Source organism: Bufo gargarizans, chromosome 1 (assembly GCF_014858855.1).
Source record: "Bufo gargarizans isolate SCDJY-AF-19 chromosome 1, ASM1485885v1, whole genome shotgun sequence".
Taxonomy (NCBI): domain Eukaryota; kingdom Metazoa; phylum Chordata; class Amphibia; order Anura; family Bufonidae; genus Bufo; species Bufo gargarizans.
This window is the reverse complement of record NC_058080.1, coordinates 656,356,792-656,381,409: the sequence shown is the minus strand read 5'-3', so window position 1 is coordinate 656,381,409 and position 24,618 is coordinate 656,356,792. Positions and strand designations below refer to the sequence as shown.

At 42.6% G+C, this 24,618-nt stretch overlaps 1 protein-coding gene across 4 annotated transcripts in view; it reads left to right on the top strand.

The window, feature by feature from the left end:
• The window catches only part of MSH3 (mutS homolog 3), a 199,870-nt gene that overhangs the window by 151,041 nt on the left and 24,211 nt on the right, over positions 1-24,618 (top strand). For all 4 annotated transcript variants that reach the window (XR_006387424.1, XR_006387426.1, XR_006387425.1 and 1 more), the window contains exons 16-19: positions 1,786-1,850; positions 4,762-4,878; positions 15,451-15,558; positions 15,718-15,832. Coding sequence is in view for 1 of the 4 variants with exons in the window: in XM_044276024.1 (XP_044131959.1) it covers positions 1,786-1,850; positions 4,762-4,878; positions 15,451-15,558; positions 15,718-15,832 (405 nt within the window). In the remaining 3 variants the exon portion in view is untranslated. The remainder of the gene's footprint in view (positions 1-1,785; positions 1,851-4,761; positions 4,879-15,450; positions 15,559-15,717; positions 15,833-24,618) is intronic.

The following is a 24,618-nucleotide window of genomic DNA, read 5'->3' as shown; positions in this document are numbered from 1 at the left end:
ACTGGTGGACCTCTGGACCTTTCCAATCTCCCTCCGAGGTCATTAGGTTGATAAAGCACCACCTGCGCAATCCGGTAAGTGAACCTCTAGAAGTTCCCATTCCACCTCCGGGTTGTTTGGTTGATAACTCCCACCAGCGAGCCTGCGACTGCCATGGGCAAGATTCTGAGAGGTAAGACTGCACACAGCGGGCTAGAGCAGGATATATTCCTCCTCGGTCACCTCCACACCCCCACCCTTCCTCCCTAGGGTTACGCTCAGACGCACCCTTCTCCCTGGAGAGGTTCGGTCCGAAGGGGGGATCAGTGGTTCGGTCTCTGCCGTGATTCCGGTGCGATCTTCCAAGATGGCGTCCGAGGTAGACAGCAGTACTTGTCGTATGCATTACCCCCTTCCTTAGGCAGAGTAATTGCACTACTACTGGATGCAGTACTTCCCTTGGATATTACCTCCCTTCATTGGGGTCTATCCGCACTAGAACTGTTTCAGTGCCGGCAGTAGGCGTTCCCACTTTTGTAGGTGGCGGAAATGCATTCCCACTGGGGACAGTACTTAGGGTCCATTCACACGTCCGTGTGCGTTTTGTGGATCCGCAAAACATGGACACCGTTAATGTGCATTCCGCATTTTGCGGATCGCACATCACCGGCACTTAATAGAAAATGTCTAATCTTGTCCGCAATTGCGGACAAGAATAGGACATGTTCTATTTTTTTCGGGAATGGAATTGCGAACCCGGAAGTGCGGATCCGCATTTCCGGATCCGGGCAGCACATCGTGCGTCCCCATAGAAATGAATGGGTCTGCAATTGAACGAAATTGCAGACGTGTGAAAGGAGCCTTACTGTATGCATTAGCCTCTTCCATAGGTGGCGCTATGGCATTATCCCTGGTTCAGTGTTTACTGTATGTCTTACCCCCTTGCCTTGCCCTTTCCGTAAGAGGCGTATTCTCTCTGCTTGGATTCAGTTCCTGCTAGATGTATTACTGCATTGCCACCCTTCATGGTGGAGTACTTGCACTACCACTGAGCGCAGTGCTTGCCGTAGGCATTACCCCCTTTCATTGGTGGGATAATTGCAACATTGCCCTTTCCACAAGTGATCCACTATCGTGGGGAATGAGTACACGTCTTGGATGCTGCACTTCAACTACGTCACGGCTATAGATGCCTTAGCTTCTTCTACAAGTGGAGCGTAGCGAGTATCGATACACGCTGGTGCCCTGTACTCTTCTTCTAATGGTATTTTGGTGCCGCCAGTGGATACTGTGGCTGTTTCCACATTGTGTCCTTTTCCTTTTTTCCTTAGCTGTCAATCACTTATAAGACCACCCATTAAGCTATTGAGCTCAGAAAAAGCAAACATGTAAATGTATAAAGTTACAAGTTGATGAATAGATGAATCTATAATCACAAAACTGACAAGGAGCTGAGCACATTGATATAATCTGCTCCGCTCCTTCTATTGTATAACGTGCTACATTTTGTGGTGACAGGTTCTCTTCAAGAAACAAACAAACAAAAAACATGAAATTAAATAAAGGATAAAAAATATTAAGCTGCAATTCAAAAAAAATATACAATGAATACATCTTTTTAAATATCATAGATCCGAAATCTGTCTTGCATTGGTGGTCACTAAAGGGATAAATTTAACCAACCCCCCAGTCTTAACAGTACCTGCTCGTGGCCTGCAGTTTGGGGTCGAATGCTCAATAGGACTTACAATTTATGTATTAAAGTGCACAGTGCAGATCTTCACTTCAGGTTTTTTTTCCCCCCAGTTTTTAATTGAAGTTAAGAATTCTTTGCTCTCCTGTGTACCATCCAACTGGGTTTCTATAAGTAGGTAAGTTACATTAAACCAACTCAGGTAAGGCTACCTTCACACTGGCGTTTTTGCTTTCCGTTTGTGAGATCCGTTCAGGGCTCTCATAAGTGCTCCAAAACGGATCAGTTTTGCCCTAATGCATTCTGAATGGAAAAAGATCCGCTCAGAATGCATCAGTTTGCCTCCGTTCTGTCTCCATTCCTCTTTGGTGTCCGTCTGACGAAACTGAGCCAAACTGATCCGTCCTGACACACAATGTAAGTCAACGGGGACGGATCTGTTTTCTCTGACACAATCTGGCACAAAAGAAAACGGATCTTTCCCCAATGACTTTCAATGATGTTCAAGACGGATCCGTCTTGGCTATGTTACAGATAATACTCCTCACAGCTTACCAAGCACAGCGCCGTACATTGTATAGTGGCTGTGCTTGGTATTGCAATTCAGAACCATTCACTTGAATTGTTATGAGCTGCACATAGGCCATATGACCAATGAACCTGATGCCAATGACCTAGGAAGAGGCCGCAAAAGCTGATAGGGTGTGGGGGGAGGAGGGGGCTGGGAGTCAGACCACCGCCGATCAGATATTGATGACCTATTCTGAGGATAGGAGGCCTTCAATATCAAAATCCTTGACAACCCCCTTAATATGGCTGATGGCATGCACCTATTGCACCGCTTGTATCTATCCATGCCATCATCTCTGACAGCGTTAGCACATGCAATAGCAGTAGCTCTTAAGTATGTTGTATGTTTGTATGATATCAGCGTGTAAAATGAATAACCTGCCGCTTTCTTCAGACTCTGCATAGAGATGAGGTCTCACGTTGTGCAGATATGTTGTCACATACAATGGTTGCTTCATTGTTGTTGAGCACGTGAATGATCAAGTTGACAGACGGCTTGTCACTTTCTTTTCTCCAAATGAAAGTAAAGGAGAAATTAAGACCAAAGCTAGGAAAATGTAGAATTCTCAATTTTTCCTAACTGCATAGGAGCTAAATTTAAGAGTTTTCCCGAGATTTTTTTTCCTGACCTCTGATCGGTGGGGGGTCCTACACTCAGGACCCTCGTCAATCAGCTGTTTGTGAAGGCACTGGCACAGCTTACCAAGCACAGCGCCGAACATTGTATAGTGGCTGTTTTTGGTATTGCGCTCCGCCTCATTCACTTCAATGGTGCTGACCGGCTCCTAGGCCGTGCGACCGATTAGCATGATGTCACTGGCCTAGGGAAAGCCACTGCCTTCTCAAACAGCTGATCGACAGGGGTCACTGGTGTCGGACCCCCATCGATCGGATACTGATGACCTTTCCTGAGGATAGTTCATCAGTATAATAATCTCAGAAAACCCCTTTACCATAGAAGCACTGTTTAATAACAGGCCTGTAAGAGAGAAAATCAAGACCTATCAATAGGAGAAATATTCTTCCACATCCAATGGACATTGCTTTCCAGAAGTGCTCGCAACCCATCACTTCAAATATGTTGAAATGTGGTTTTCCCTATAACCATAATCATGCCATCCATATCATGTGAGTAGCTCATATACTACTAAAATAGTGGTGAACTGTGATGGCACACATGCATCCCTTTTTAAAGGGGTTGTCTAAGTTGAATACAATTCAGGCAGTCCATGTAATTGCACTACACTAACAAAAGAGTCGGTACCCTTTTTCTCCCCTGCTGCTTCCAGCGATGAGCTGTGGTCCTCCTCGCTGCTGTTAGTTTTCTTGGCTGCAGAGCTGATATTCAGTGCACACCCTGTTGCCACTGTAACTAATCACTGGCCTCAGCAGTGACGTCCTGTATACTGCTGAAGCCAATGATTTTGATGGTGATTTGTGTGCACGGAACATCACCGCTACAGACAGAGGATGTCAGCAGTGCAGGACCAGAGCGCAACACTGGGGACGGCAGGGTCTGCAAAATTCAGATTTGCAAAATACGGATGAGATCCGTGTGACATCCAGTTGCATCTATTTTCTTTGCCGACCTATCAACTTCATTGGGGCCATTGTCTGCATTTTGGGGACAGGTAAAGGACATGTTCTATCTTTTTGCAGAAATCACACAGATTACCCGTGTGTTTCACGCATCTGTTTGTCCGTTCTGCAAAAGATTTCCTATTCTTTGCCGCAGATTGCAGACCATGGACCCATTGAAGTTAATAGGTCCGCAAATACCTACAGATGCAACTGTATGTCACATGGACCTAATCTGTATTTTGCGAATCTGAATATATATATATATATATATATATAATCATGTGCATGAAGCCTTAAGGGGTTCTCTAGGGAAAAAAGATGGCTGCTTTCTTCCAAAAACAGCATCCCCCCTGTCCACAAGTGTGCGGTATTACAGCTCAGCCCCATTCACTTCGGTGGAGTTGAGCTGCAATACCAGGCACAACCCATGCATCAGGGTGGTGGTGTATTTGTTCTGGGGAACCCCTTTAAGTTCTAAGAAAATAGATGCCACTACTTACATAATGTAAAATGACTGGGTATATTTTTAACCTTTCACTACCCTGATCCTCATAGCGGTTTGCCTAAAACCTGGTGTTTTTATTTGAATGAATATAATATCATTAAACTAAATTTACCCTAAATCGGTTATTTTACAGGAAATGTCCTTATATGCAGAATGTGTGTTATAAGACTCTGTAAAATGCATTCTCTGCGCCCTTCACCATAGTAACCCGGTGCTCTATTCATAAGAAAGGAAATGTGAAGCAACAGAGACCTAAGTTCACCATAATGGAGCTATCCTTTTTTATTGTCAATCCACTTATTCTAAAGCTCAGTGCAAATATAAAAACAGAGTGCCTGAGACTAATTCTCCCTCCCAATTACATAACTGATTGCTTGGTAACCTTGATTTCTTATTCTGATTTTAGTATTTTTTTCTCTCTATCTTTTTATAGCACAAAAGCTGTCAGTCGCTTCCACTCTCCTTTTATTGTCGAAAATTACAGACATCTGAATCGGCTTCGGGAGCAGTTAGTCCTTGACTGTAATACTGAATGGCTACGGTTTCTTGAGTGAGTTTCTCACCGTCATTAAACTTTGATATAGGAATTTTTTCAGACACAGAGGGGGTCATTTATTAAGACTGGCATTTTAGACGCCAGTCTCAATAACCCCTATAGATGGCGGTGCATCCGGCCCCTACATAACTTTGGCGTATTCACCGCCACTTCTAAATGTAAAACAGCTTTCTTTCTGGCATACATTTAGACCATTTTCTATGCCTGAACCAGGCTTAGAAAATAATAAATGAGACGGGCCTGCCCTCTTTTTTAGACCTGGCATTAGCGGGGAAAAGTAACAGATTGTGGCGCAAAGTACGCCATAAATATGCCTGGTATAGGCGTATTTCTGGTTAGTAAATGGTGCCCATAGTGTTTTATAATGGACTTGCTTTGTTGACCCAATATATGAAGATGATTGCTAAGCACAAGGCACCATTGGGTGGTACAGAGGAGCATCAGAATGCAACTATCTGCAGACATGTTCTGGGACATATTGCAGACAGTCAGTTACAGCTGATGAGCAAACACTGTGCATAGTGAGGAATGATGGAAGATTTTTATTAAAGGGAGCCTGTCACCACCATAATGTGAGTACTTCACAGCTCTGGTTATCAGATCCACAATTATGTTTTATTATAGTTTGTGCGATCAATAACTTTGCTGTAAAACCACTTTATTTTCCCCTCGTGCTGTCTTTAAATGGACCATTTAAAATCAAGAAGCCAGCCGACTTTAAATTTCAAGTCAAGCTTGCCGTATCCCCATCATGCCTCTTCACTAGAGTTGAGCGGACACCTGGATGTTTGGGTTCGGCACTGTTCGGCCGAACTTGAAAAAAATGTTCGGGTTCGGGACCCGAACTTGACCCCGAACACCATTGAAGTCAATGGGGGCCCGAACTTTTGGCCACTAAAATGGCTCTAAAATAGTCCTGGAAAGGGCTAGAGGTCTGCAAAAGGCATCAAAATGTGCTTAAGAGCATGGCAACTGTTCTGCAAACAAATGTGGATAGGGAAATGACTTAAAATAACATAAAATACAGAAAAATAAAGGAGGAGGCGGTGGATGTGGCGGTGTAGGTTGACGTGGCGGTGTAGGTGGAAGCGGCGGTGAAGGAGGAATAGGTAGCCAACTACCTTTTTTTTTTTTTAAATTGGGGTATCCCCCAAAATATTGGGACATATAACAAAATAAAACAAAGAATAAGTGCACTTGAGTACAAGAATGGATGGTTGAGGCAAGTCCTGTGGGATCCATGCCTGGTTCCTTTTAATAAACGTAAGCTTGTCCACATTGGCTGCGGCCTGTGATAATGCTTTCTGCTGTGCTAAACACACGTTCACACTATACACTGGCTGCAGAGCAGGTCAGCACCTCCAAGGCTGACAAAGCTTTTCCACATTTTGGCCATGCTAACCCTGCCTTCTCAGGTGCTGGTGGTGCCCCAGCTGCGTTGGCGACCTCTTCCTCCTCCTTTGCCTTCGCCTTGTGCTTCCACTGTGCCCCCGCTGTCAGGTGGGAATGCTATCATCAGCGTGCGCTTGTAGTCGCACATCTTCCGATCAGTAACAGATGTTTTCACTAAATTCAGTTCCCTGTCAGCAATGCAGAGCAGGGGTTCATTCACGGCAAAAGGGGGTTCATGTCACCCAGCAATACAACAGAGGATTTTGCGAGATTTAGGCCCCTGTCACCCAGGCACAGCAGGGGTTCATGTCACCCAGTATACTGCATGTGTATTGTAAACATCAGACCCACTGGATCATCAAGAACCAAGTGGGTCTCTGTAAAATAAAAATGTAAAAAAAATAAATAAAAAAATCTCTTCTTATAGCCACACATTTATAATTGATAAAAAAAAAATATAAACTACACATGTTCGGTATCATCGCATCTGTAACGACCTGATCTATAAAAGGATCACGTTACTTTCCCCGCGTGGTGAACGCCATAAAAAAGAGAAAAACGCTCAAAAACTGAAAAAAATATGGCTTTCAGAAATGCTTTTATTGTGTTAAAGTGAAATAAAAACAAAAAGTAGACATATTAGGTATTGCCGCGTCCGTAACAACCAGTTCTATAAAAATAGCACATGACCTAACCCCACAGGGGAACACCATAAAAAAAATATATGTGCCAAAAAAAGCAATTTTTTATCATCTTAAATCACAAAAAGTGTAATGCCAAGCGATCAAAAAGTCATATGCACCCCAAAATAGTACCAATCAAGCCGTCACCTCATCCTGCCAAAAATAACAGCCTACCTAAGACAAACGACCAAAGAATAAAAAATATATGGCTTTCAGAAAATGGAGACACAAAAACATATTTTTTTTAAAAATGCTTTTGAAGTGGTAACGTACACACTAATACAACTAACACCGCACATTGCAGGACAGTCTATTTTGCTCCAAACCAGACTTATCCTGCTACTTACCAGTTGCATTGTCTGCCCGTATATTCGGAGTGTTTGGGACATAACAGGTGTCTGGAACGTGGGAGAGACACTGCATCAAGTGATATTGTAACATTGTGCATTGAAACCGTCCTGCTAGTAGCCATTTGTTGTCGATCTACATATCACTTGGAGCTTTTTTTCGACGCAGCAGGCTTGTGCAGCCTGAGGGACATTCAATATCCCACAAGTGTGAACCTACTGGCTATATATCAGATGTGGATATATGGTCATTAATATTTAATCAGCAGGCTGGCCATTGAGATATATTTTTTATGTGGTTTTATTGGCTATTTCAATTATTATTGTGTGATATTGATGTTATTCCTGTATTCTTTTAAGTGGATTTCCATATAATAAATTCCATATATTCCCATATAGTGAGTGCCATTCTCCTATCCATTTTTTATTATCTATTTATAATCCAAATACATTTGACAGATGTGCATACGTTTGTGTCGGTATATGTTTTTCTTAAACCTTTGTTTTTTAAATAAAGATTTGAAGTGTATGAAAGGAAGTAGGGGGATTTGCTTTTTAAGATTTTTTTTCCAGTAAAACTGAATACATTTAACAGTTGGAAACATATTGTTCTATGTCTCCATCCGTAAAAAAAAAAAAAAAAAGTAGACCTTTTCATACATTTTTTATTTTTCCTTTGGAGGACAGAAAAGCGTGGTATGCTATTCTGTCCTGGAAAGAAAAAACACAGAAATGAACACATAAACAATGACAAACGGAGTCAAAAGTATGCATTTTTGAGCTACGTTTACCCAATTATAGTCTATGTCAAGTAATACGTTTCTATAAGTATTTTCTGTTTACAAATGTCGCCGCATGACGTACAGCAAAAGTGAGCGTGAACAGCCCCTTAGACAAAGATTTGATGCATTATCATACAATAAAACATAGTTAACGGTTTTCAGGTTGAGTTTACTCCTCCAGTTCCGAATGTTTATTACATTCATTGATTAATTGTTATAGCAATGTGAAAAGTTTAATAATTTGTAGTTTGTATGAAAAGCACAGATTGAGCAGGGGCTACGTCATTTTGTCAAAAATCTTTGTAGAAGTGCTTATCACTTTTTATACCAGGGAAGAGAATAAAAGTTGAATTTCACAGGTCCCTTGTATTTCTAGCCCCTTCATATATCTCTCTTATCACAGCTTAGCCTTTAGACACCACTGACTTACTGTTAAATTACCCAGGAGGAGTCGGCTGCTGGAGTTAAATTGGTTTTATTAATCAGTTTGATACATAGTTTGGTGGATGTCACCGAGTGTTGGGGATTAATAATGTAGACTTTCCGCATTCGTATTTACATCTCGCACAGAATGGGGGTATGAAAGCATCCAGAGCACTGTATTATGGATGTTGTTAGTAGCATTCCCTAATATTAATTCATTCACAGTCGTATATCTGAGGCTGAATGCAGACCCGGCATTAATGCACAGAAGGCAGATTTACAAACCATTTTATGGTGATAGATGTAAGAGAATACAGAGCGTGTTATTTTTGAGTCATTTTATGGGGAAAATTCTCATATTGTCCCCCCAGGCTGGACATCATTTTTTGCTTTGAAACGTGAAAGGGCTAGTTTGGCTTCATTTTATGGCTGCTGTGCTGACATTATTATGCACCATTTTATTTTTACAAATAAAAACCAATAAAGTAAAATTTACAAGCCAATGGTAACGGCAATATAAGCCCAATGGTCCACAAAGTCAACACTGGTAGAAGAAAAGAGAATCAATGAGCTTTCGGTAAATGCAGGGTGATGTCTATGAGTATGTAGACTGAGGGGTATGGGTTGAGTGAGTGTGGTGGGACGACCACTGGATGAACACATGGACATTAAGGCTGAGTTCAGTGTCCGGATAAGGTCCGGATGCATTGCGGCAAACCCGCACGAGGAAGTACCCAATTGCAGTCAGTTTTGACTGCGATTGCGTTCCGTTGTTCAGTTTTTATTGCACGGGTGCAATGCGTTTTGCACGCGTGTGATAAAAAACTGACTGTGGTACCCAGACCCGAACTTCTTGACAGAAGTTCTGGTTTGGGTTCGGTGTTGTGTAGATGTTATTATTTTCCCTTATGACATGGTTATAAGGGAAAATAATAGCATTCTTTAATACAGAATGCTTAGTGGGTGGTCAATTGAGGGTTAAAAAATAATTAACTCACCTTCTCCTCTTGATCGCGTAGCTGCCGGTCTCTTCTTACTTTTTTAATCATGAGCTGCCGGCTAAAGGACCTGTGGTGACGTCAGATCACATGGTCCATCACCACGGTGATGGATCATGTGATTGGACCATGTGATATGACGTCACCACAGGTCCTTTAGCCGGCAGCTCATGATTTAAGAAGTAAGAAGAGACTGGCAGCTACGCGATCAAGAGGAGAAGGTGAGTTAATTTTTATTTATTTTTTAACCCTCAATTGACCACCTACTAAGCATTCTGTATAAAAGAATGCTATTATTTTCCCTTATAACCATGTTATTAGGGAAAATAATACAGTGAATAGACTGTCATCTTAGCAACCATGCGTGAAAATCGTGATAAACACACAATATAGAGTGATGCGTGAAAATCACAGCTCATGTGCACAGCCCCATAGAAATGAATGGGTCCAGATTCAGTGCGGGTGCAATGCGCTCACCTCCCGAATTGCACCCGCGCGGAAATCTCGCCCGTGTGAACTCAGCCTAAGGCTATTGCGCATTTGGTCATGTCTGTTATGCAGGAGTCTTTAAAGGGGTCATCCAGAATTTTGGTATTGATCACCTATCCTCAGAATCAACATGTGATCGTTGGGGATCTGACACCCAGCACTCCTCCCTTTAGCTGTGTGAAGAAGAAGCACAGCTCTGGTGAGCGCCGCTGCCTCCTTAAAGCTTACCAAGCACAGTACCATACACTGTATAGTGGCTGTGCTTGGTATTGCAGCTCAGCCCCATTTTATTTGAATGGGACTGAGCTGCACCTAGGCCATGTGACCAATCAGCAGGGGTGCCGGAATTCAGATCCCCACCAATCAAATATTGATGGTCTATCCTGAGGATAGTCCATCAGTTTGGAGCTCCCTGAATACCCACTTAATTTAGTGTGATGGTCAACTGAAAGTATAATGAAATCCTCAAAATCACATTTTCTTAGTTATGTGCCTTTACAATATGTAATATAATTTATCAAACAAAGAGTAATCCTACACGGGGAACAGTCTAATTGTAATTTTACTTAAAGGTTGTATCAGCAACCCAATAAATTTGCTCTTGATAACAGCAGATTTTTTTAAATATTTTTAAAATATAATTTTTATTGTAAATTTCTTAAAATGCATTCAAATAACACAGCGTCGTATAGGGCAACAAACACGCTGAAAAATTTGTTCAAAACCAAACCATCAAGAAGATAATGCAGTTACTTCTCTGCTATATAGGTTACCGTCTCGGGCTCCTGCGTTTTATGTTACTGCCTTTATTAATATATACATGCTGACTGTAATATATGTTGTGACTGTCTGTGAGAAGCTGATTTATTATAGATTGTCACAGGTAATTACAAAGTATAGTGATTTGCATTACTTTAATTACATTACGTTAATTTCTGATTTCAAGTTAATAACATTCAAATTAATACATAAAAACATACAAATTAATGATTCCTTTGAGTGGGAATCTCGTGCAGGGATAGAAACTTGTGTCTAAATATGTACATTTGACTTCAGAATTGTGACAATACTTTGGCACACGGGGGGGGGGGAGATTTGTCAAACCTTCTGTAAATGAAAACTAGCTTAGTTACATTACAAACAATCAGATTCCACCTTTCATTTTTCAGAGCTCCTTTAGAAAATTAAAGGATCAATCTGGTTAGTTACTATGGACTAGGGTTGCACTGGGTATCGAATTTTCTTTACCCAACCGATACTTTTTTACCCGGATTGATTTGCTACTGGGATTTGCTATTTTCCAATACTAGGCTATTGCGCAGCCTAGTGTCTGTTGGAGAACAAGGCACATGCCGCTCTCAGTGCGCACCATGTTCTCCTCAGCCAGCACAGTGAAGGAGGAAGTCCCTCCCCATTCAGACGTGGCCGCAGCACCTGAGGGGTTAATTGCCGCGGTTCAGCGGATCGCCGCGCCCTATCATCGAGGCCGGGTACATTTGTATTTAGGGGTAAATTATATGCATTGGTTGTGCGGTGGCCATATGCCCCCTCCACTCTCCTCAGTATTAAAATCATGTTCATTATTTTCATTGGTGGCACAGTGCGCCCACCCCCACCCCATTATTTTATTGATTGGTGGCAGTGGCCACAGGGTCCCCTCCCCTCCTCCTCAGTATAATCATTAGTGGCAGTGGCCACAGGCTCCCTGTCACGGAGGTTCCCGTGGCCGGTACCAGGAGATCGGAGAGACTGGCAACTCGTGGGTTAAATTGACAAGTTCTCTGTTGATCTTATTGTATCTGTGTGTTTTGGTGAATGCCACACCCCTTGCTTCAGATGTTGCTTGTTGGTAATTTACTTTTCCCATAAGTAGCCGCTTCTCACTCTTGGAGGTGTGGTTTATAGATTTTTTTCGTGCCTTCTAACTAGCTGGTCAGTTGTACTCTGTGGTGCTTCTGGAGTTGCCAGTTTTCTACTTTCAGATAAGTCTTGTCTTTTCTTATTGTTTTGTGTTTGTTATATATCCTGTTGTTTGTATCTGGGCCTGAGACAGTAACTTCCATTCGTCTATCTGGGGAGGAATGGGTTGTCTTTGGTCCTAACCTTATTCCAGGGCCTTATAGGGATGTAAGGGCCTAGGTGTTCCGCATAATAATATTCCTACCTTTAAGGTCTATTCATATTGATAGGTGGTCAGGGCCGGGAGTAGGGTTGTTTAGGAGGTGACCTGTTTCTTTCCTAGTTTCCAGGCCCAGTTACTGTTCCCCTCCCCTCCTGTGTTTTGTGTGGAGTTTTTCTCCCACACTGATCGTGACAGTCCTCTCCCCTCCTCCTCAGTTGGTGGCAGCTTCCGATAGGAGCCCCAGCAGTGAAATTGTGGAGCTCCGATCGATTACCATGGCAGCCTGGACGCTACTGAAGCCCTGGCTGCCATGGTAAGCTCCCTGCTGCTGTGTGCACAGGGCAGCCTGGAGAGTGTGAAATCCTATTCACCCTAAGGCCCCTTTCACACGGGCGAGTATTCCGCGCAGATGCGATGTGTGAGTTGAACGCATTGCACCCGCACTGAATTCCGACCCATTCATTTCTATGGGGCTGTTCACATGAGCGGTGATTTTCACGCATCACTTGTGCGTTGCGTGAAAATCGCAGCATGCTCTATTTTGTGCGTTTTTCACGTAACGCAGGCCCCATAGAAATGAATGGGGTTGCGTGAAAATCGCAAGCATCCGCAAGCAAGTGTGGATGCGGTGCGATTTTCACGCACGGTTGCTAGGAGACGATTGGGATGGAGACCCGATCATTATTATTTTCTCTTATAACATGGTTATAAGGGAAAATAATAGCATTCTGAATACAGAATGCATAGTACAATAGCGCTAGAGGGGTTAAAAAAAATAATAATAATAATTTAACTCGCCTTAATCCACTTGATCGCGCAGCCCGGCATCTCTTCTGTCTGTCTTCTGTGCTGTGTGGAGGAACAGGACCTGTGGTGACGTCACTCCGGTCATCACATGATCCATCACCATGGTAAAAGATCATGTGATGACCGGAGTGACCTCACCACAGGTCCTGTTCCTCCACACAGCTAAGATGAAGACAGAAGGAGATGCCAGTTTCGCGATCAAGTGGACTAAGGTGAGTTAAATTTTTATTTTTATTTTTTTTAACCCCTCCAGCGCTATTTTACTATGCATTCTGTATTCAGAATGCTATTATTTTCCCTTATAACCATGTTTTAAGGGAAAATAATACAATCTACAGAACACCGATCTCAAGCCCGAACTTCTGTGAAGAGGTTTGGGTACCAAACATGCGCGATTTTTCTCACGCGCGTGCAAAACGCATTACAATGTTTTGCACTCGCGCGTTTTCCCGCAACGCCCGTGTGAAAGAGGCCTAATAGATCTCTAGTAAGGTGAATAGGACAGGGGTTCTAGCCCCCTAAGGTGGCTATAGTGTAAAAAAAAAATTAAAAGGACCCCACCAAAATTTTACATTTAAATCATCCCCTTTCCTAATTTTACATATAAAAATATATACATTACAAAAAAAATTTTGGACAACAAGCCAGTTCTTCTTTGCACCAGTTTTGATACATCTCCCCTTGTATAATTTTGGTTCACACCCCTTTTCCCAGGAAACCACGCCTCTTTTGTTAAGCCACACCTTACAGTTTTTTTCTATAGCTAGGTGTACCAAATTGTGCCACATCAGCGTCTAGGTGCACTCATATTAGTAAATGTGTGTCAGCGGCTGGTTCAATCCTAGCTAGATGCTATACTAGTATTACACTAGTATTAGTGGAGTACACTCGGTGACTCCGCTGCACCCGTTTAATACAAATCTGCCACACAGGTTGGCTAAATGTAGACGTTGTTGCATACTCCAGAGACAGATACCAAGGATATCTATGAACTATTCTGTATTAGGCCTCGTGCACGCGACCATAGTTTTCATCCTTTTTCTCTCCAAATTCTCTTACCCATTCATTTCTATAAGGCCATGCTCACATCTGTGTCTTTTGCAGATCCGTGTCGCTGGTCCAGAGATGATAAAAACTGCCCTACTCTTGTCTATACTGCGGGCGAGAATAGTCCTACAGTACAGAATGCACATGATAGGATCTGTAGTTTGCAGACACTGACACGGCTGTGCGCATGATGTCTTAAACAGCAGCTTTATAGGTTTATTATTATACCGGCTCACTGTAATGTCGCGGCACGGGCTGATGTAACGTAAACCCTATCATTTGTTTGTATATGCATAGCCTTCTATTACACGGCAGTATACTGTGAGGGTCCGCAGGCCTGATCCTGAATACCCTTTTCAGTTTTTGTAAATAAATCAGGTTAAACCCTTCCAGGCCAGACCAATTTTGGAAATGAAGGGGGTCATTTACTATCCAGAAATACGCCTATGTTAATCTAAATCTGCAACTTTTCCCTGCTCACGCCAGGTCTAAAATAGTGGGCGGGGTAGGGGCAGGCCCCTCTCATTCATCATTTTCTACTCCTGGTTTAGGCGTAGGAAAAGGTCTAAATGTAAGACGGCAAGGAAGCAGTCTTACATTTAGAACTGGCGCTGGATGTGCTGAAATTATGGAGAGGCCGGCGCCTCTTCATAACTTTGGCGATCCACCACCAGCTATAGGGCTTATTAAGACCGACGTCTATGATGCCAAACTTAATTAATGACCCCCTAAGTTTTCAATTTTTTCTCATTGCTTTCCAAGGGCCATAACTCTAGTGGGGGGGTGAGCACCCTTAGATGAGCTCCTGTTGAATAGTTAGTTTGTCTTTCAGGTTATGCTGGTAGCATCTATGAGCAGAAGTCTGGGGAAGATCTTTAGGTTATAAGAGGTTGGCATGAGGGACGTGCACATGTAGATGTTTTGTAATTCCAGACTGCGACACACTTTTAATCATCTGGTTTGGAGTCACTGGAGCCATACTGGTTATGTTAGGGAAGTGCATATTAGCAATTCCCTATTATAATGTTTGCTATACAGGTAGTAGTAATAATTTAGAACTACAGGGAATTTTGGATTTTCACGGTCACCCGGCTTATACAGTGCAGTCCTGACATGGGTCTATCTGCAGATTATAGCATTGTCCGTCTGTAGTGCACCATAAACGGGATTAGTATCCTGCTGACCGGTTGGTCCTGACGGTAAAACCCCCAAAATCTATGAATATTAAATCATTCCTGTCCGTAAATGGCACAATTCCAAAAACATTGGAAGCATAATCCTAAAAGTGGATTCTTCTGTACATGTCCTGCAGTCTCTGAAGGTGACCCCCTATAGCAGAATATCATTCCGTTCTTCTTTAGATTTTCTATCATTGGTATTCCAGGAACACTGCCGTTTGGTTACCTAGAGCCCTTTCATTATAGTAGATTTATTTCAGCACAATTCACGTTTCTAATTAATTTTTTTCATTTATAGTAAATTTGGAGAGCATTATCATTCAGTATCTAAGGCTGTGAATCACCTAGCAACTGCCGACTGCATCTTCTCTTTTGCTGAAGTGGCCAAGCAAGGTGATTACTGCAGGTAATCAGTTTAGTCTTCAAGGTTCCTTATTACATAATAGTATTCTTACATGCAGATTTCATGTTTGTTACTGGATATACTGCATATACTATTCTATATCTCTCCTAATGTATCTGGTTTACATTCTCTTTGTATAATACCTTATCATTTCATTTCCAGACCAACCGTTCATGATCAAGGAACTGAAATAATCATTAAAAATGGCCGCCATCCGGTGATAGATTTACTCTTAGAAGAGCAAAATCAGTATGTTCCGAACAGCACCAGTCTGTCGGTGGGTATTGTTCTTTAGTTTACTTGAATATATGCTGTTCTCATTGGTGGTTTAGGACGTTTCTGCTTGTAGTAGATCAGGGACCGGCTCTTCAGTTTGCCGGGATTTTGTAGAGGAGTTTGCAGCACGCTTTGGCTGAGACAGCAGTTCTTGAATACAGTAAAAACCGCCTATAGTCCTTTTCATTTATTTCTATGAATTTCAGTGTATTCCACCTCTGTCTACTTTTGAACCTCCCTCACTTGTCATTTCTTATCTATTGTTTGACATTTACATCCTATAAAACAGTATTTTCAACTTTAATGCTCAAATACCCTAAAAAAGTCCTGCTTTTAGGATTTTCCTTTAAAATCACGCAGCCATTGGCTGCTACAGATGAGCGTGACTTGGCCACGTGCAGCCAACCTTGCTATGTTGCCATCTTTATGCATTGTACAGGTGATATAACAGTGGTGGCGAACCTATGGCACAGGTGGCACTCAGAGCCCTCTCTGTGGGCACCCGCTCCCTGGTATGGTGTACCAGTATGCCTTAGACTTTTCCTGCATTCATCAGCGCAGAGCGCACTATGAACAGCACAGGCAGCGCACTGAATGTAGGCAGGCTATTATAGCTAAATGATAAAGTACATTGAAGATATACTATATTGGCATTCAGGTTAAAGTGCGTGTTGGCACTTTGAGATAAATAAGTGTGTTTTGGGTTGCAGTTTGGGCACTCGGTCTGTAAAAGGTTCGCCATAACTGTGATATAACAACAGCTAGTGCATCATTCATCACTGCATGTCTTTAGAATAAAGATATGACCTTTTTGCCGTACTTGATTCGAGAAACGTTGCTCAGCTGCAACACTTTAAGAGATGGAATATGGCGGGTGGAGTGGGGAGAGGAGATAGGCTAGTTGCATGGGCAGCGGGTTGTTTCTTCGCCATTAGCAGTCCTGGAGGGGGATGAAGAACCTAGGTTTAAATCTACTCCAATTTTGGGGCTTATGAGGAAGGTGTGGACTAAAGCTAGAGAGATCTTGGGTATCTTAGGATTGTTGAATATTTCTCCCATCTGGAATAATCCTCTTCTATCTGAATTATCCCAATTAAAGGGGTTCACACAATGGGGAAGGAATGGGATCTGGAATATTGGTCAGTTGTGCTCTCGGGGTATTCTAAAGCAATTCCAGCAGCTGTGCTCTGAGTTTGGCCTGCCGTCCACGCACTTCTATAAATATTTGCAGGTGAGGCATGCATTGGATGCGCAATCCAAACTTTCCTCACTACAATTCACGACTAATCAGATGCTCAATGTTGTGGTGGCAACAGGGTCTGTAAAAGGGTTTTAATTTTTTTATGGTGTTTATCGGACCGGGTTGATCATGTATATTGATCATATATTTATAGAGACGGTCGTTACGGACGCGGCAATACCAAATATGTCTATTTTATAAAAATGTTTTCTTTCTTTTTTTTTTTTTACACTTTATTTAAAAATAAAAATGTTTACACTTTGCATCACCCATAAGGTCATACAAAACCTCTGGGGGACATTTAACTTAAATATATATTTTTTCTTCTTCACTGTTGGTTTCTCCAGTAACTGGGGCTGACATAGTAGCCCCATTTACAGGGGAAATACACCCCCCAGAGAGGCTGTACAGCAGTATACTGCGCTTTATAACCTCAATGCAGGGCTGATCAAGGTCTGTGGAAGACCCGACAGCTCCTGCACTCTCCCGTCCCTGGCGATCACATGACCACTGGTCCGGGACAGGAAGCTCATAGCGCTTCCTGATTTGTATACACAGCGCTCATTAAGCACTGTGTATACAGCAATCTAAAAGGCAGGGACACCTGGGAACTGTCCCTGCCTTCTCTCTGGGTTGTTCTGCTGTCACTGACAGCGGGTCACCCCCGCTCGGCAGCTGCATGATTAGCGTGCAGCTGCCATCTCTGAATGGACGTTCCAGAACGTCCATTCAGAGATAAACACCCACGCATAGGACGTTTATATCCTATGGGCGGATCTGAAGTGGTTAATTACCCACAAGTCACAAAAGATGCTGACAGTGGTTCCCGTTCACGTCTCTGCAATCTTTGGGCTCGTCGGATTATGTCTGCTGATACTGCTTTTTCCAACAAGATGAGACAACATGCCGCATCTCACTGGCACGGGCTCATGAAATGTTTACAGAGGAGCCAACTGTGACAAGGGGTTATGGCCGCCACGTTCCCCAGACTTGTCCATATGTGTTTTTTATCTGTGGGGAAATGTAAACCAGAAAGTGTCCGCTAACAATCCACATGCTCTGGATGAACTGAAGGAAAACATCACAAACACCATCCGCAGCTCCACAAGCAGTATCCGCCGACATAATCAGACGTGCCCAAAGATGCAGAGACGTGAATCTTTTTTAAATTGTCTGTAATAAAAAAAAAGTCCAATTGCTTGTTCATCTTGTCATACTATTGCTGACTCCGTTAGTAAAACAGATTTGTCCATGTAGTTAAGAACTTGTCTCAACTTTCATTTAATTTGACGTTCTTTTTTCAATGAAAACGGAAAAAGGGGTTGGAAGTTCGCCGATGATCACAACAGCTCATATGTTTCAAACTTCTTGCACTACTTTTTTTTGGTGTAAATAATGGTATATTCTGTGTGCTCTTGTTTTATTAAAGGGGTGTTCTGGAAGTTTGATATTAATGGCCAGGGCGTGTGTGGCTCTCCCAAGCACCTGATCATCTTGTGAATTCTTCCGACCCATTTCTTACTAGTGCTGCCTCACAGGGCTATTGCCCTTACTCTTATCCTACTGTGTGGCACCCTGGTATTCTGATGAAGGTCTTTTAGGCCGAAAACATTAAATACATTTGCTTGGAGTCCACACAATAAAAAGTAAAACCCTACTTGAGACTCGGTGAGCCTTTTTGGGAGTCTTCAATTACCATTCATTAGCACAGCCGTTATACAATGTTCAGCACTGTGCTTGGTAAGTTGTGAGGAGGTATCTTCAAACAACCACCTGGCGGGGGTGCCAGATGTCGCACCTCCACAGATCTGATATTGATGACCTATCCTAAGGGGAGGCCATCAATTTCGAACTCCCGGAAACTCTAATGTACATTCATCTTACTCTGACGTCACATCCATTTATTTATCTGTACCATGTTTCGGAGCGTGAACACCCATCTAATTAGGGCAGTAGGGGGCCCCTCTATTACTCAGTTTTCCTGTGGTGGTCGCATGCACTGTTAAGCTATCTTCAGCAGAGGACGTTTTTGATCATGCGCCACAGGTCACCATGGGGAAACGGGAGGATGAGAGGGACTGGCTTCAAGTAGATGGACAGTGATATCATAGGAAGTTTGAGACAAGGAGTTAATAAGCTGGTTGCTGCATCCCGGAAGACCCCTTTAGGATCTTGCACCAAGCGCTATTTTGTGATTGATCAGGCACACAACCTGTGTGTGTGCTAAAGAGTTGCAGCCGACTGCAAGCTTTCAGGAGTACTTACTGATTGTTGTATGTTTAGTGCGACTCCACACATTTTAGTGGAATTTTGTGTCACATCGCAGGGAGATGTGGTTGATGGAAGTAGGATCACATCACACCCTCTTCACAATAAATACTGGTCAGGGTTTTCCCACCTATACGAGGATACGGGGACAGAAACATGGCAAGTAACTACATACATACAGAATAATACACTCCACACGCACATCAGTGAAGGCGCTGCTCCCGGGAACCTGTGCTCCTGGTCTTCTGTGACATTCATTCATAAATAGCAAACAGCATCTTCAGCTTACCAGATGGTAGACAAATTCATCTGTGGCTAGAAAAAGCTTTGATCCTCTGTTATGGCAATCAGGAAGTCACTCGTAGATGGAGACTTTCAGTTTATATAAAGCAGAGGTAAATGCATTATCTGACATAATAGACTTTCTGTAAAGTGCAGACGTGCCATTGATGTGTTTCTGTTTCTATATTAATGAAGGCTTCTTGTGGAAATCAGTTGCTATGGAAAGAGCAGCCTACATCTTAATGCTTCACTGGCACTTGACTCGGTGTCTTCAAAGTATTTATGTTCTTTCTTATCATTAGAAGTGTTTTAAGGTAAAGGTGCACATCCTTGTAAGTATGCTTACTTATATCAGAGTGCAAGAAAAAGATGCTCCATTTCAATATGAACTCAGTTTTGCAGCCTCTGAAGGTTTAGATCTAAATGTATTTTTCAATTGAGGAAGTTAGATTTCCTTTATTCAACACAAAGAGGGAGAATGATCATGGCCCAGTGGATACACCTCAGCGCTTGGGCAGCAGGAACCGCTAAGCATGATTCCCCTTGGTCTTGCTAGCGCCCACAGTGCACAGAAGCCAGTGAGCCCCCAGTACCATCCACAGCCCCTCTACAGTGTAAACAATTAAAGGTCATTTGCCCCTCTATTAGCCCACATATATACTGTATTTTCTGGACTATAAGACGCACCTGATTATAAGATACAACCCAGGATTAGACTACAGAAAATGATAAAAAGTATTGTGATGGGGTCCAGATCAGTAACTTACACACATGACACTGCTGCATACACCCAATGACAAACACAGCTTTGCTACACAGCTGACATATATACACACAGCACTGCTATACACACCTAACAAACACAGCCTGCTACACAACTGCATACACCCTATGACAAACACAGCTCTGCTACAATTCAGACATATATACATACAGCACTTATATTACACAACTAACAAACACAGCCCTGCTACATAGCTGACATACCGACAGCACATCTGCATACACCCCATGACAAACACAGCTATGGTAAATAGCTGGCCTATATACAAAGCACTGCTTTACACACCTAACAAACACAGCCTGCTACATATACATTTGTCTCTCACTCACACACTATTATCTTTATTAAGATCACATTTCTCTACACTTGCACCACAGTATTCTCTTCCTGGTTCTGGCACCTCCCACTCATGACATCATCAAAGGTCCTTTAGCATCCAGTGATCAGAGTTTTTATCTCCTTTCACTGTAGCTTTGGACCTTTCAGCATAGCGATGTCTGTGTTCCTCTCCATGATTGCGCACCCTCCAGCCTGCACGGATCATACAGGGAGGGAGAGAAGTGTGGAGAGTCCTAACTCTTATTGATCTAGCAGGGCGCTGTGCCGGTAGGGAGGTATATGCCTTAGCGTATCATGTGGTCATACATAGTAACATAGTTTATAAGGCTGGAAAAAGACATCTGTCCATCTAGTTCAGCCTGTTATCCTGCAAGTTGATTCAGAGGAAGGCAAAAATAACCTGTGACGTAGAAGCCAATTTTCCTCCATTTAGGGGAAACAAATTCCTTCCCGACTCCAATAATGCAATCAGAATAACTCCCCGGATCAATGACCCCTCTCTAGTAGTTATAACAAAGAAGTAGTTATATAAAAGAAATCCGTTCAGGATCCATCAGGATATCTTTAGTCTTTTTGACTTTTCAGGATGGAGATAATACCGCAGCATGCTGCGTTTTTATCTCCGTCCAAAATTCCAGAACACTTGCCGGAATGCCTTATCCGGCATTAATTTACATTGAAATGTATTAGTAAAAATACCACAATACCGGATCAGTCCTTCGCAGACCTTTAAAAACGTGGGGGAAAAAATAGAAACTTATCCGTTTGTCCGTATGACAGACGGATCCGTCCTTGCAATGCATTTGTGAGACGGATCCGTCTACAAATGCTGTCCGTTTGCATGCAGATTGCCGGTGACGGAACTGCTTGCCGGATCACTCTGCGCAAGTGTGAAAGTACCCTAATATTATTGCACTCTAGAAATACATCCAGGCCCCTCTTGAATTCCTTTATTGTACTCACCATCACCACCTCCTCAGGCAGAGAGTTCCATATTCTCACTGCTCTTACCGTAAAGAATCCTCTTCTATGTTTGTGTACAAACCTTCTTTCCTCCAGACGCAGAGGATGTCCCCTCGTCACAGTCCTGGGGATAAATAGATGATGGGAGAGATCTCTGTACTGACCCCTGATATATTTATACATAGTTATTAGATCTCCCCCCAGTCCATGTGTAGTCTGACTAGTGATTAGAGATGAGCGAATTTCATATTTTGAAATTTGTTCACACTTCGTTTGTTGGTAAAAGGTTTATTGCGTTATGGATTCCGTTTCCACGGACCATAACGCAATTCTATGATGGAATGCCTTTAGAGGAATTTTGTTGTTCATTCCGTCATAATAGAATACTATGGGCTGCAAACCGGATCCATCCCGTTTCCGTTATGCAGGGGAGTCCTCTAAGGTATATAAATATATATAATATAATGGTTTTTTTTTTTTGTTTTTTTAACAGCATTTGACTTGCGGGATATAGCGCTATTGTAATAGTTCAGACATTAGGGTAAAATGACTACTTGTTAAGCGAGCTCTCCACATTACCAAACAAAACCCTAAGGGCCCATGCACACGAGTGTGTGTGTGCCCTATGCCTGTATTTCGGACTGCAGATAGCAGGTCCGCAATATATACGGGCACCGGCCGTGTGCACTCTGTATCACGGATGCGGACCCGTTGACTTGAATGAGTCCGCAATCTGAAGATACGGAGCGGAGGCACAGATTTGAAGCACTCCAAAGCGCTTTCTTGGGATTTCGATGGGTGACCCCTCACCGCAAAAAATATTCTACTATTTCGCGGTGCAGACTGTCTCTTGCGATCGCAAACCCATTCAAGTCAATAGGTCTGCATCCGCGGACGGTGTTGTGCAAATGGCGCAGCTATTTTTTCTATATATCATATGCAAAATATGTTATATAATAAAAAAAATATATAACTTTTGCATATTTATATAACCTAATATAATATTTACAAACCGGATTCCCAAAAAGTTGGGACACTATACAAATCGTGAATAAAAACTGAATGCAATGATGTGGAGGTGCCAACTTCTAATATTTTATTCAGAATAGAACATAAATCACGGAACAAACGTTTAAACTGAGAAAATGTACCATTTTAAGGGAAAAATATGTTGAATCAGAATTTCATGGTGTCAACAAATCCCCAAAAAGTTGGGACAAGGCCATTTTCACCACTGTGTGGCATCTCCCCTTTTTCTTACAACACTCAACAGACGTCTGGGGACCGAGGAGACCAGTTTCTCAAGTTTAGAAATAGGAATGCTCTCCCATTCTTGTCTAATACAGGCCTCTAACTGTTCAATCGTCTTGGGCCTTCTTTGTTGCACCTTCCTCTTTATGATGCGCCAAATGTTCTCTATAGGTGAAAGATCTGGACTGCAGACTGGCCATTTCAGTACCCGGATCCTTCTCCTACGCAGCCATGATGTTGTGATTGATGCAGAATGTGTTCTGGCATTATCTTGTTGAAAAATGCAGGGTCTTCCCTGAAAGAGATGACGTCTGGATGGGAGCATATGTTGTTCTAGAACCTGAATATATTTTTCTGCATTGATGGTGCCTTTCCAGACATGCAAGCTGCCCATGCCACACGCACTCATGCAACCCCATACCATCAGAGATGCAGGCTTCTGAACTGAGCGTTGATAACAACTTGGGTTGTCCTTGTCCTCTTTGGTCCGGATGACATGGCGTCACAGATTTCCAAAAAGAACTTCGAATCGTGACTCGTCTGACCTCAGAACAGTCTTCCATTTTGCCACACTCCATTTTAAATGATCCCTGGCCCAGTGAAAACGCCTGAGCTTGTGGCTCTTGTATAGAAATGGCTTCTTCTTTGCACTGTAGAGTCTCAGCTGGCAACGGCGGATGGCACGGTGGATTGTGTTCACTGACAATGGTTTCTGGAAGTATTCCTGAGCCCATTCTGTGATTTCCTTTACAGTAGCATTCCTGTTTGTGGTGCAGTGTCGTTTAAGGGCCCGGAGATCACAGGCATCCAGTATGGTTTTACGGCCTTGACCCTTACGCACAGAGATTGTTCCAGAGTCTCTGAATCTTCGGATGATGTTATGCACAGTTGATGATGATAGATGCAAAGTCTTTGCAATTTTTCGCTGAGTAACACCTTTCTGATATTGCTCCACTATCTTTCTGCGCAACATTGTGGGAATTGGTGATCCTCTACCCATCTTGGCTTCTGAGAGACACTGCCACTCTGAGAAGCTCTTTTTATACCCAATCATGTTGCCAATTGACCTAATTAGTGTTAATTGGTCTTCCAGCTCTTCGTTATGCTCAAATTTACTTTTTCCAGCCTCTTATTGCTACTTGTCCCAACTTTTTGGGGATTTGTTGACACCGTGAAAATTTGAATCAACGTATTTTTCCTTTAAAATGATACATTTACTCAGATTAAACTCTTGATCTGTCATCTACGTTCTATTACAAATAAAATATTGACATTTGCCATCTCCACATCATTGCATTCAGTTTTTATTCACAATTTGTTTAGTGTCCCAACTTTTTTGGAATCCGGTTTGTAGCATATTATATATGGACAAAAACTTTTTCATTTTTAAGTAAGTATTCCATTTTATTGCTATGGTGCTTTCAGCACCTCTCTCATGCATCAGGTCCTGGAACCCCGAAACTCGTTATCTCTTTCAAAAGTTGTATATCAATAAAGCTCCTATCCTAATTGATGGTCGTCTCCTGCGTTGAGTTGGTTGGAACCTTGCAGGTTCACCCTCCTGATCCTGTGCAATCCTCTTAGTGAACGCCGTAGTGGTCTCCTGGTTGGATGCTACAACTGTCAGTCAGTGCAAGGGGAGGGGCTGTTCTTCCCAACC